This window comes from Pristiophorus japonicus, chromosome 15 (genome assembly GCF_044704955.1).
Source record: "Pristiophorus japonicus isolate sPriJap1 chromosome 15, sPriJap1.hap1, whole genome shotgun sequence".
Taxonomy (NCBI): Eukaryota; Metazoa; Chordata; class Chondrichthyes; family Pristiophoridae; genus Pristiophorus; species Pristiophorus japonicus.
In genome coordinates, this window is record NC_091991.1 from 5,719,857 (window position 1) to 5,733,219 (window position 13,363).

Sequence of the window (13,363 nt, forward strand, 5' to 3'; positions counted from 1 at the left end):
GAAAAATACACATGCAGCAAGACAAAACCATTAACTAGGCATTGAAGTGGAAATGCAGGTTTAAAAAAATTTCATCCACAGTATTCTCATACACAGCCAAGAGTTCTTGCCCTCAAGACAATGCAAATTGAAAAGTAACTCACGCTTACCATTTTGTATACCTATAGAATTATCAAGTGTGATCAAAGGCACATTGCAATACCTCAAGCTGCTTATTGTAAGTTAGCACGGTTACAGTTATGTAATAGCTTTGAAGAATTCTCTAAGCAAACACTCCCCCAATCAAGAGCACAATATTTAATGGTTCAGGACTTTAGAAAGTGATTAGAATTCGAGTATGTAGGTGCTAAAATGTAACAGCTTTGAGGTTGCTTAAAAATATTCTGGGACGCCTTAGAGCTATTGCTCGTTGATTACTGAATGAACTGACACTCAACTGGCACAGGGAGGCACCAATTACCATGGAAGTCAATTTGTCAAACAGATTGAGAAAGATCTGTGCTGTTCCATTGAAATACACTACAATGAACCATAACCAACCACAGTACTGAACCAGTCATACAATCAGCCATCAACGTGCTAAATCTGGGTTCTTCAGTGAGATAGATGCATTGGCCTTTCCCCAAGAGGATTATATGGTTTGCTTTCTTCAACCGTTGTCACAGTTACTTTCATGTCAACCAGATAGATGCAACCATTTGATTACAAAGGATCATGACTGGAGGTGGAACAATTCACACATTACTTGGTAAGGATTTTAAACGGCCAGTGAAACAAATCTACAAAGGCATTATTGAAATCGAAGTTTATCGTCGAGTTATTAAACCATCAAATCAATATTCCATACTCTGCATTATGGGAGGCAATCACCCATCTCAATTCTCAAGAAAATAGAAGCATTTCTTCTGAATGATGCAGCAAACCTAGGTGGATGCTGAGGACTAGCAGAAAGGACATGTATATCCAAATCTTTGGATATCAAAAGATACCAAGAGGTCTTTTCTTTCCCAAGGACTTAAAGTATCTGCTCCAAGCAGGTCTAATTCTTCTCCCCTCCACCTACCCATGGTATACCAGAGCATTATATAACCAAGCATCGTAAAGTTTACTGTATCTTGAGCTGGGAAGAGATTCTGGTACGCGGAGAATGCGTCCAAAGAACAGAAGGTAACCAGCCTTGGAAAGCCTCCCCTATCCAAAGGCCCCCGCGTTCTGCCAATTCCACTGCATTCACATTTTAAAATATTTCCAGTGATGCAGCCCATGATGAATCAGAAGGTAGTGTTTCCTGGCAGGAGCATTATATAGTTGATCGCCTATGCTTTCTGTTGGGGGATGGGGAAGGGAAGAAGAATTTTTAAAAAGATAATTGAAAGATGCAGAGGCTCAAATTTCCAGGAGTGCTGGAGGAAAATATTCACAAAAAAAGCTGGAAACATTAGGTACATTTTTACATAATTTTAAAGCTGGTGCAAGAACAGACACCTGAGTGTATTTGTGCACAAATCTTCAAAGGTGACAGGACAGGTTAAAGCAGTCAAAGAATATGGGATCATGGGCTTTATAAATAAATAAAAGGAGGCAGAGAGTACAAAAGCCAGGAAGTTATCCTAAAGCTATAAACACTAGTTCAGCCCTAGCTGGAATTTTGCATCCAACTCTGGGCACCACACTTCAGGAAGGACATGAAGGCTTTGAGAGAAGGTAAAAGGAGATTTACAAGAATGGTTCCAAGGATGAGGGATTAAAGTTAGTTACGTGGATAGACCGGAGAAGCTGGGGATGTTCTCCTGAGAGCAGGGATGGTCAGGAATTTTAAGAGGTGTTTAAAATCATGAAAGTTTCAGATAGAGTAAATAAAGAAACTGTTGCCAATGGCTGATGGGTCGATAAAAATAGGGGACCGTTTTAAGGTGATTGGCAAAAGAAGCAGAGGCGACACAAGGAAAAGCTTTTTTTTTTTACATAACGATTGGATAAGATTTGGAAGGCACTGCTCCTGATAAGGTGGTGCAAACAGATTCAATTGTAGCTTAAGAGAATTTGGTAAATTTGGAAAAATATTGCAAGGATAGGGGGAAAGAGCAAGGGAGGGGGACTAACTAGATTGTTCTTCAAAAGACCCAGTGCAGACTTAATGGGTCAAATGACCTTCAGTAACACAGAAACATAGAAAATAGGTGCAGGAGTAGGCCATTCGGCCCTTCTAGCCTGCACCGCCATTCAATGAGTTCATGGCTGAACATGCAACTTCAGTACCCCATTCCTGCTTTCTCGCCATACCCCTTGATCCTCCTAGTAGTAAGAACTTCAGCTAACTCCTTTTTGAATATATTTAGTGAATTGGCCTCAACAACTTTCTGTGGTAGAGAATTCCACAGGTTCACCACTCTCGGTGAAGAAATTCCTCTGCATCTCGGTCCTAAATGGCTTACCCCTTATCCTTAGACTGTGTCCCCTGGTTCTGGACTTCAACATTGGGAACATTCTTCCTGCATCTAACCTGTAACCCCATCAGAATTTTAAACGTTTCTATGAGGTCCCCTCTCATTCTTCTGAACTCGTGAATACAAGCCCAGTTGATCCAGTCTTTCTTGATAGGTCAGTCCCGCCATCCCGGGAGTCAGTCTGGTGAACCTTCGCTGCACTCCCTCAATAGCAAGTATGTCCTTCCTCAAGTTAGGAGACCAAAACTGTACACAATACTCCAGGTGTGGCCTCACCAAGGCCCTGTACAACTGTAGCAACACCTCCCTGCCCCTGTACTCGAATCCCCTCGCTATGAAGGCCAACATGCCATTTGCTTTCTTAACTGCCTGCTGTACCTGCATGCCAACCTTCAATGACTGATGTACCATGACACCCAGGTCTCTTTGCACCTCCCCTTTTCCTAATCTGTCACCATTCAGATAATAGTCTGTCTCTGTTTTTACCACCAAAGTGGATAACCTCACATTTATCCACATTATACTTCACCTGCCATGCATTTGCCCACTCACCTAACCTATCCAAGTTGCTCTGCAGCCTCATAGCATCCTCCTCGCAGCTCACACTGCCACCCAACTTAGTGTCATCCGCAAATTTGGAGATACTACATTTAATCCCCTCGTCGAAATCATTAATGTACAGTGTAAACAGCTGGGGCCCCAGCACAGAACCTTGCGGTACCCCACTAGTCACTGCCTGCCATTCTGAAAAGTACCCATTTACTCCTACTTCTTTGCTTCCTGTCTGACAACCAGTTCTCAATCCATGTCAGCACACTACCCCCAATCCCATGTGCTTTAACTTTGCACATTAATCTCTTGTGTGGGACCTTGTCGAAAGCCTTCTGAAAGTCCAAATATACCACATCAACTGGTTCTCCCTTGTCCACTCTACTGGAAACATCCTCAAAAAATTCCAGAAGATTTGTCAAGCATGATTTCCCTTTCACAAATCCATGTTGACTTAGACCTATCATGTCACCTCTTTCCAAATGCACTGCTATGACATCCTTAATAATTGATTCAATCATTTTACCCACTACCTATGTCAGGCTGACCGGTCTATAATTCCTGTTATCTCTCTCCCTCCTTTTTTTAAAAAGTGGGGTTACATTGGCTACCCTCCACTCCATAGGAACTGATCCAGAGTCAATGGAATGTTGGACAATGACTGTCAATTCATCCACTATTTCCAAGGCCACCTCCTTAAGTACTCTGTGATGCAGTCCATCAGGCCCTGGGGATTTATCAGCCTTCAATCTCATCAATTTCCCCAACACAATTTCCCGATTAATAAGGATTTCCCCCAGTTCCTCCGACCCTTTTATATTCGGAAGGTTGTTTGTGTCCTCCTCAGTGAATACCGAACCAAAGTACTTGTTCAATTGGTCCGCCATTTCTTTGTTCCCCGTTATGACTTCCCCCGATTCTGACTGCAGGGGACCTACGTTTGTCTTTACTAACCTTTTTCTCTTTACATATCTATAGAAACTTTTGCAATCCGTCTTAATGTTCCCTGCAAGCTTCTTCTCTTACTCCATTTTCCCTGCCCTAATCAATTTTGAAGAGTTTTGAATTCAAAGGAACCAAATGATTTGCATAAATGTAAATGGTTTATGCACAAATCATTGGGTACCCTAACTTTATAGATTTAGTAACTCTGGATAAAATTCAATCTGTAAAGCATATAGCCTGGTTGCACAGACAATTATAAGTGGAGTTGATTAAATAATGCTCCACAGGATGCAATGGTTCCTGTGCAGCTGGGGTTTGGTGAATCTCCTGCAGAGGGCTTCTAGCCAGGGATCTTTGGAGATTAAAGAATAACTGCAGAGCTTTCTTGGGAGATTGAAGGAAATGTACAGATGTGTTAAATGGTCTTTTGTTCCACATTTTCTGAGCACATCAGTTGAAAATAAGCTTCTGGCCATTAAGCCTTGCTATCAAAGGCATTGATCCATCCTTCCCAAGATTGAACTGTGATGGCCACCATCTCCAAGAAACTTTGAGCAGAAGGTACACAGTCCACAAATTCCAAGAGTAAATCCATGTTAAGATGGAAAGCAGTTTTAAAAAAAAAAAGGGAGGCAACAGGAGGCCCCTGAAAATGAACGGACGCCTTTCCACTTTAACCAACTATACTGCACCAAGCAGTGTAGCGCCAGTAGGATAGGAGCAGACACATTAATTCAGATGGAGAAATTCAAGTCCCTTTCTCATTTCAAGGAGTCTGCTACCCAGCTGGTCTCAAACCCTCCATTCACTAAGAAAAAATTACATCTCAAATTTCCAATCACAGGATGTTAATGACAATGGAAAGAAAGACCTGCATTTATATAGCACCTTTCACAACCTCAGGATGCCCCAAAGCGCTTTACAGCCAATGAAGCACAACTCGACACTAAATATTTAAAACAACTGCTTGGCAATATACACTATCTTGAAGTAATTAAAGTGACTTACCATTGGCTGTCCAGGATCTGAAAATTTCACCTTTAAGTCTTTTAAATGCTTTAAGATAGGTTCATCGTGCTCCTGTAAATTGCGATTTGTAAAGTTTATAGGTGTAGCATCCAACTTATGAGCAATCTCAAAACCCCAAGTTCTGCTAACCCACCCAAAAACTAAAACTAGGAAACCCCTTCAGCAATATCACACTTTAAATGAATACACCAAATTATGGACCAGTCAACTTAAAAGTTGTTAACAGGGAAGTCAGCAGGCAGGTTAATTTATTATATAAAGAGCATCAACCCTAGAATGTGCTGCCCTCTGCTGGTATAGCATCTGAATCATATGCAGGGAAACACAATACATTACATGGGTCTGAAACTTGCCACCGACAGCACAGTTGTATTTCATGCTCAATTTACACAAACTTACCTGTACCATGTCACTAAGCAAATCAACATTCTTGAAGACAGTCAGCCAAAATTCTGGAATTCCCTTTGGTGCTTCCTTTTCTTCATCTTTTTTCTCTTCCTCCACTTTTACTTTTTCTTTCATTTCATCCTGTAAAAATAAAACAAGAGTTTAAACAACAAACCTTAAAAGCACCTCAATGAAACTGGCCCAACAGTATGAAACTTCCAAGCACTCAAGGAAGCCGCTGGTTCAATCCCCAAGTGTACTGATCTCAGGAAGGCACCACTCAACATTTCTATTGTTTAAAAAAAAAAAGGAGGCAAGAGAAAATAATGGGGGTGGGGAGAAAATAACTAATTTCTTGTATTGGATCACATTTCAGTGACATCTGAGCACATGTACAAGATCAAATTTGATTGATAAAACCTGCCTGGTTATGCAGTTACAGGAACTAAAACTAAATAAAAAGAACTGCAAATAATGCTAACTTCTGGAAGGGGTGGAGTAGCAACATTTAGAAATACTGGGTTCTTTGACCTGGAAATAGAGTGCGTCTGTACTAAACCTGACCCCACCCCCCCACACCAAGGTACCTCGAGCAACTGAGCGTCAACATTCTGGTAGCCAAGCATTTCCTTCCAGCAAATGTGTGCTGCATGGAGCTCTTGGAAGCTATCACAGAAAGTTAGTCATTGGGAACGATCAAAGGCATTCAACCTGGAATAGCTGGTGAAGATGGAGTGGACTGGATGTGGTGGACTGTGCGCTATGATACCTGGTCAAGATAAGGGACACACACTGGAGTTGAGGAACTGACTCATCACAGTGCATCAAAATCAAAATATGACAAATGCTAGAAATTAATCACACTGCATTTGTTGATCGGATATATCTGGATGCTGTCCCTTCAATCATCTCCCCAATGCAATACCATTTTCTATATAAATAAAATATACAAAGGGGAAATAAATGTAAAGTTCTTCATTTGGATTCCATTGCAAGCGATTTAAAACTATCCTGACCGTCATGTTAATTAGCTTACAACTGCAGGTAAGTTAAATTCCTATACAGATCTTGCCATCTACAAAAATACTTACTGACAACTCCTCCTCTTCATCTCCTTGCCATTTGCATTCATCTTCTGTGGGCTCAAAGATAGCATTGATAATATCACTCCTCTGAGGGAAAGACAGATAGACATGTCATTTAATGGGAGTTACTTTCCCAGGCCCTTTTCCCAAAGGGAATACACAGTTGAAACACTACACTCAATTAAGATGGTTTTCTTTAAGTGAAAGACAAAACCATGCAAATTTATCATTTCCCCATTTCAATCTACCAAAGTAACTGCTGACTAGTTAATAAGGCACAATAAACGCTCCCAAATTACTTACATGGCATTGTTTAATGCCGTACCGAGGAGAGTTTTCTAAGCAAATTAGAATTTTAAATCTTAAAAGCAATGCTCAACACAATTTGAAACACCTAGGATACAAATGTCAAGGGAAAGTTAAATGATACCCAGACAAATTAAAAAGGCACAATTCAGGTTGTGCACCACCTGAAAATTCTTCAAACCCAATTACCACCAGTCGAGCTTCCCCCCCACCAGAGGGAGATTATCCGACCACTTATTTACAAGCTCTTGGGAGTTTTGGTAAAATACTGGGATTGAGATTTTTAACCTATTCATTCAAAGCAACATGAAACTGCAGATTCAGAAAAAAGTAGGTTTTAAGAACCAACATTTACAAACATCGGTCTTACTCTAGAGGCTGACCTGATTATGTGAAGAGGAAACAAAGTGGAGCCATAACATTACCAGTCTGTGTTAAGAACTCTCAAGGAACCATACATTTAAGGTACACCTGCCACATTTCAGGTACAAGTGCAAATTCTTGTCTCAACCATAAAAGCGCCAATTTTTCCAGTTTAGAGAAACGTCCAACAAAGATGCCAACATAAGGAACCCAAACATCATCTATAGGTATATAAATATTAAACAGGTAACAAGGAGGGGTGGGGCCAATGAGAGATCAAAAAGGAGACCTACACATGGAATCCGAGGGCATGGCCAAGGTACTAAATGATTACTCTGCATTTGTCTTTATCAAGAGGATGCTGCCAAAGTCAGTGAAAGAGGTGGTAGTTGAGATACTGGATGGGATAAAAATGGATAAAATGGGGTAGATAAGTCACCAGGACTTGATGGGATGCATCCCAAGATGCTGAGGGAGGCAAGGGTGGAAAATGCAGAGGTACTCTGGGAAAATGTGAGGTTATCCACTTTGGCAGAAATAATAGAAAAGCAAATTATAATTCAAATTGCAAAGTGGTGCAGTACAGAAGGACCTGGGGGTCCTTGTGCATGAAACAAAAAAGTGAGTATGCAGGTACAGCAAGTAATCAGGAAGGCAAATGGAATGTTGGCCTTTATTGCAGGGGGGAATGGAGTATAAAAGCAGCCACGGCCTGCTATAACTGTACAGGGCATTGGTGAGGCCACACCTGGAGTACTGCGTGCAGTTTTAGTCTCCATATTTAAAGGAAAGATATACTTGCACTGGAGGCTGTTCAGAGAAGGTTCACTAGGTTGATTCCAGTGATGAGGGGGCTTGATTTATGCAGAGTAGGTTGGGCCTGTACTCATTGGAGTTCAGAAGGATTGAAAGGTGATCTTATCGAAACATAGGATAATGAGGGGTCTTGACAAGGTGGAATGCAGAGAGGATATTTCTACTCAGGAAAAACTAGAACTAGGGGGCTCAGAATAAGGGGCCTCCCATTTAAAACTGACGTGAAGGAAGCATTTCTTCTCAGAGGGTTGCAATTCTAGAATTCTCTGCCCTAGAGAGCTGTGGAGGCTGTGTCATTGAATATATTTAAGGCAGAAAGACAGATTTGAGCGACAATGGAATAAAGGATTCTGGGCAGCAGGCAGGGAAGTGGAACAGAGTCCATGATCTTATTAAATGGTAGATCAGGCTCGAGGGGCCAAATGGCCTACTACTGCACCAATCTCATGTTCTTATGTACGAGCCATAATCTTCCAATCCTCCTTGGATATGGGGTGGTGCCAGAGGACTGGAGAATTGTAAATGCTTATTCTTACATCCTTGTTCAAAAAAGGGTGCAAGGATAAACCCAGCAACTACAGGCCAGGTCAGTTTACTCTCTAGCAGAGAAGCTTTTGAAAATATCAGACAAAGTTAGCAGCCACTTGGACAAGTGTGGATTAATTAAGGAAAGCCAGCATGGATTTGCTAAAGGCAAATAGTGTTTAACTAACTTGATCAAGTTTTTTGATGAGGTAAGAGGGCAATACAGTTGACATGGATTTCCAAAAAGGTGTTTGACAAAATGCCACATAATAGGCTTGCCAGTAAATTTGATGCCATGGAATAAAAGGGACAGTGGCAGCATAGATACAAAATTGGCTGAGTGACAGGAAACAGTGGTGCAGTTGTTTCAGACTGGAGGAAGGTATACACTGGTGTTCCCCAGGGGTTGGTACAAGGACCACTGGTTTTCTTGATATTAATGACTTAGACGTGGGAGTACAAGGCACAATTTCAAAATTTGCAGATGACACAAAACTTGGAAGTATAGTGAACAGTGAGGAGGATAGAGATCGACTTCAAGAGGACAGATATACTGGTGGAATGGGTGAGCACATGGCAGATGGAACTTAATGCAGAAAAGTGCAAAGCAATACATTTTAGTAAGAGGACCGAGGAGATATAATATAAACTAAAAAGGTACATTTCTAAAGGGGGTGCATGAACAGAGATCATGGGGTGTATGTGCACAAATTGTTGAAGGTGGCCAAGCAGGTTGAGAAAGCAGTTAAAGCACCATATGGGATCCTGGGCTTTATAGAGGCAGAGTACAAAAGCAAAGAAGTTATGAACCACCTTTATAAAACACTGGTTCTGCCTCAACTGGAGCAGTCCAATTCAGGGAACTGCGCTTTAGGAAGGATGTGAAGGCTTTAGAGGGTGCAGGACATGGATAGACTGGAGAAGCTGGGGTTGTTCTCCTTAGAGCAGAGGCGGTTGAGAGGAGATTTGATAAGTGTTCAAAATCATAAGGGGTCTAGACAGTAGATCGAGAGAAACTGTTTCCATTGGCAGCAGGGTCAAGAGCCAGAGGGCAGATTTAAGGTGATTGAAAGAACCAGCGAGCGGTTAGGATCTGAAATGCACAGCCTGAAATGGTGGTGGAGGCAAATTCAATCGTGGCTTTCAAAAGGGAATTGGAAATGTTTTTTTTTGGCAGGGTTAAATGGAAAGGCTGGGGGAGTAGGACTAATGCAAGTGCTGTTGGAGAGCCAGCATGGCCTCGACAGGCCGAATGGTCTCCTGTGCTGTAACCCCACTAATTCTAATTCACTTCAATTCACCTGCAGCATGTCAAATGTGAAATGAATGCATATTATGGAACTTCACTGATCTCAGTTCCATAATCAACTGTGTCCAACTTAACATTTTGCAGAAGTGTGAATGAACTACAAAACCAGACGTGGCAGACGCAAGACTTAAATAACACGAGTCCTCAATCAATCAATAATTAACCTTGCAACCTCGAAACATGATTAATTTGGCACCTACAAAATTTGCAAAACACAACCTCAACAATTAAGGCAATATCCAAAGCATTCAAAATGGAAATGATTATTAAATGCTGCTATAGTGTAAAAGGCAGACGCGTCATGCTGGATCTATTACAAATCTAATAAGGGTAAAGAACAAATTTCAGCAACGGTAACAAATGTCCCAAAGGCTTATTTAAAATGGTACTTGAGCATGTTAACTTGGATAGGGTCAGAGATAAATCGCTAGGTGAGGAGGAGTCCAACTGAAGTGAGTGATACAGAAATAAAAGCTGCAAATCAAGAATGATAACTAGTCCCAATTGATACTGTTCAGAACACCTACTTTTGCCTAGCTACCACTTTACACCTAGCTAATGACAAGTTGATTAAGTGGCAGCTAACGGATTCAAACTAAGCAATCCATTTAAAACAATTTATCTTTTTAAAAAAAAAAACAGATTTAGCATTGTTCAAGTTCTACATTTTTTTAAAAATCAGGATAATAATGTTCCCAAATCTAGGACAGAATCTAGATTCTTATACTGCAGAATTTGATTGAATTGCCAAAGCAAAATCAGCCTAAAAAGAAATGAACAGATCTTATCCAGTATCCTGTGACCCAACGAGCAGTATCACCAGGCATCTGCTAGTTTAAAAAAAACACAAATTGTTGCATCTTCCAAAATAGCTGAACAGCAGCAATCATTCTTCACTTGCAGTTTCTGGAGATAGCCTGAATCAAGTCAAAACTAGTTTCCATTTCATGATATTTCTGCATTCAGGTTTTTTTTTTTTTAAAAGAATATTCCATACAAAATGTTATTGCAGCAATTATTCCAAATGCAAGTCATGAACTAGGGTCTCCAACTCCCAGCCCCAAGTGGTTCATACAAAGTTCCAGGACAAGACACCAGAGACCAAATGGGACATCTCACCTGGTCGAAAAGCGGTTGATAAAGAGCAGCATACTTTCTTTGTAATTCATGAACTTCTTCATAGAACTTGGCTTCTATATGTGCACACTTAACCTGGAGGTTCTTCAAAGCATTCACACGCTTCTTAACAATTTTAGGCAAGCTGAAAAGCAGAATAAACTCAGTTAATTTGCTCCTAGTATCCAGCCAATATGGACGCTGCACACATCAGGCATTTGCCTCATCTCCCATCTTCCCCAGCAGTTTTATTCTTAAAACAAGCCAGAATTGTATTCCAAAAAGGCCTCAATAGCCCAAGTGAGATGTAATTTTGCATTTCCAATCACCATGGCCAGCGGATAGAACAAGCCCCAATTTCATCCCTCTGTCTTGCAATGCAACTAACCATCTGGGATCAAGAACAAGGACAAAAGATGCAGGCTGAAACACAACTGTAGCAGTTTGTAAAGCATGACAGTTCATAACAGGAAGTGTGGAACAAAGAAACATTTTTCATTGTGTTGCTGCTTTAGCTATTTATCTTATTCACCTGGATGTGGGATCCACAGCTTGATACCTTGCATCAAATCTCAGAACACATGACTGATAATCTGGAAGGAGTCTCTAATTGCTTAAAAGCTTTCATCATTGCAATCAGATGGTGCTCTCCAAATATGAACCCAATGATATTTATCACGGTGGAAATTCTTCCCCTCTTTGCTCCAACAGAATGATTTCTGCAGGAGGCTCTTTCAAGGACCAGCAGCCTTGATTACATTCTTCAAAGTGCCATTGTTCATTCATGTGTATTGAAGGGCTACCCAACCACTGAGGGCCCAATAGTTGAACCGACTATTTGGTAACCATACGGAGAATTTCTTGGATAGCAAATAGGAACGATGACCAATTCTCTCAATTACAATTGTGACATGATTAAGGATATATAATGGGCGCCGTCACCCATGGACATTGAAGACGATCCAAAAATTAATTATAACTCCCATGAATTTTCTCCTGAAGATATTATCTAGGCAGATAATCAAATTTACTTAACAAAAGGCAGTCTGAAAAAACTGAAAAAGAGTAACCAAATTGCCAATTTTTAATAAATAAAATAGGAAGTGATTAAACATCTACTTGCATCCCTTGCCTATTTAGAAGAACTGGGTATAAACCAAACACCTGCTAGAGACTAAGCTACAGGCAGCTTAGTGGGGCTACCCATCTCATCACTAGCTGCTCACGGCTAAGGAAGTTGGTCACCAACATGTACATGAAACTTAAGATTGCAATGTTAAAAGCAAATTTGTTTACTACTGTGCATAATTCCATTCAGTGTAAGTGTATCAGCAAATTTACACTATGGAGGTGCATTAATCCCCAGTCAGTAGGTGTATTCCATATGCTCAACTGGATTCCAAAACACCAGTACTAAAAAGATGAGTCAAAGACTAAAAATTCTGATCAGCAATTGTTGCGGTTTGTGTAACACTCCACAGGAGCCAGCTTGCTTTGTACGGACACCCACTAAAAACTGGAGCAACCTACCACTGCACTTGCATTTAAAAAGCTTGAATCAAGATGAACCAGTATGAAAACAAACCGTACAAAGGGTGCAGCGGTTCGAGCAGAACCAGGTACATAGATCATTAAAATGTTATGAACAGATATAGAAAATAATTTAAAAGGCTAATGGAATGCTGGTCTTTATATCTAGAAGACTAGAATACAAGGGGGTAGAAGTTATGCTATACAAAACCCTGGTTAGTTCACACCTGGAGCACTGAGCAGTTCTGGGCACCACATCTTAGATATATTGGCCTTGGAAAGAGCGCAGCACAAGTTTCCCAGAATGATACCCAGACTTCAGGGGTAAAGTTAAGAGATTACACAAATTAGGATTGTATTCTGTAGAATTTATAAAAGTTAAGGGGCAATCTGATCGAATTTTTCAAGATATTAAAGGGAAACAGATACAGTAGATAGAGAGAAACTATTTCTGCTGGTTAGGAATTCTAGGACTAGGGGGGGCAGTCTAAAAGAGAGCCAGACCTTTCAGGAGTAAAATTAGGAAACACTTCTAGAGGGTGGGAGAAGTTTGGAACTCTCCTTCCGCAAACAATTGAAACTAGCTCAATTGTTAATTTTAACATCGGAGTTTGATATCTTGTTAACGAAAGATATTAATGGATATGGGCCAAATTGCAGGTATAAGGAGTTAGGTCACAGATCAGCCGTGATCTCATTGATTGGTGGAACGGGCTAGAGGGGCTGAATGAAATGGGAGTAGGCCACTGATATCCTAAGGTGGCAGGTCTGAATCACAGGCTTGACTGGCATCAGGGTTCAGCTACCCATTAATCAATAAGCTTTTGCCAGTTAGCTGGATTCTCAAGAGCACCATGTGGCTACACAGTACTCAAGTCACAAACTTTCTTTCCTCTCCAATACCAACTCTGAAGTACTGCATCAGTCACAGCTAATCAAGTATTACAATTAATGTG

At 40.8% G+C, this 13,363-nt stretch overlaps 1 protein-coding gene across 3 annotated transcripts in view; it reads right to left on the reverse strand.

The window, feature by feature from the left end:
- Positions 1 to 13,363, reverse strand: part of nap1l1 (nucleosome assembly protein 1-like 1) — a 49,905-nt gene that overhangs the window by 17,664 nt on the left and 18,878 nt on the right. For all 3 annotated transcript variants that reach the window (XM_070900097.1, XM_070900095.1, XM_070900096.1), the window contains exons 5-8: positions 10,881 to 11,022; positions 6,449 to 6,529; positions 5,370 to 5,498; positions 4,950 to 5,021 (exon numbers count right to left, since the gene is read on the reverse strand). In XM_070900097.1, the coding sequence (XP_070756198.1) occupies positions 4,950 to 5,021; positions 5,370 to 5,498; positions 6,449 to 6,529; positions 10,881 to 11,022 (424 nt within the window). The remainder of the gene's footprint in view (positions 1 to 4,949; positions 5,022 to 5,369; positions 5,499 to 6,448; positions 6,530 to 10,880; positions 11,023 to 13,363) is intronic.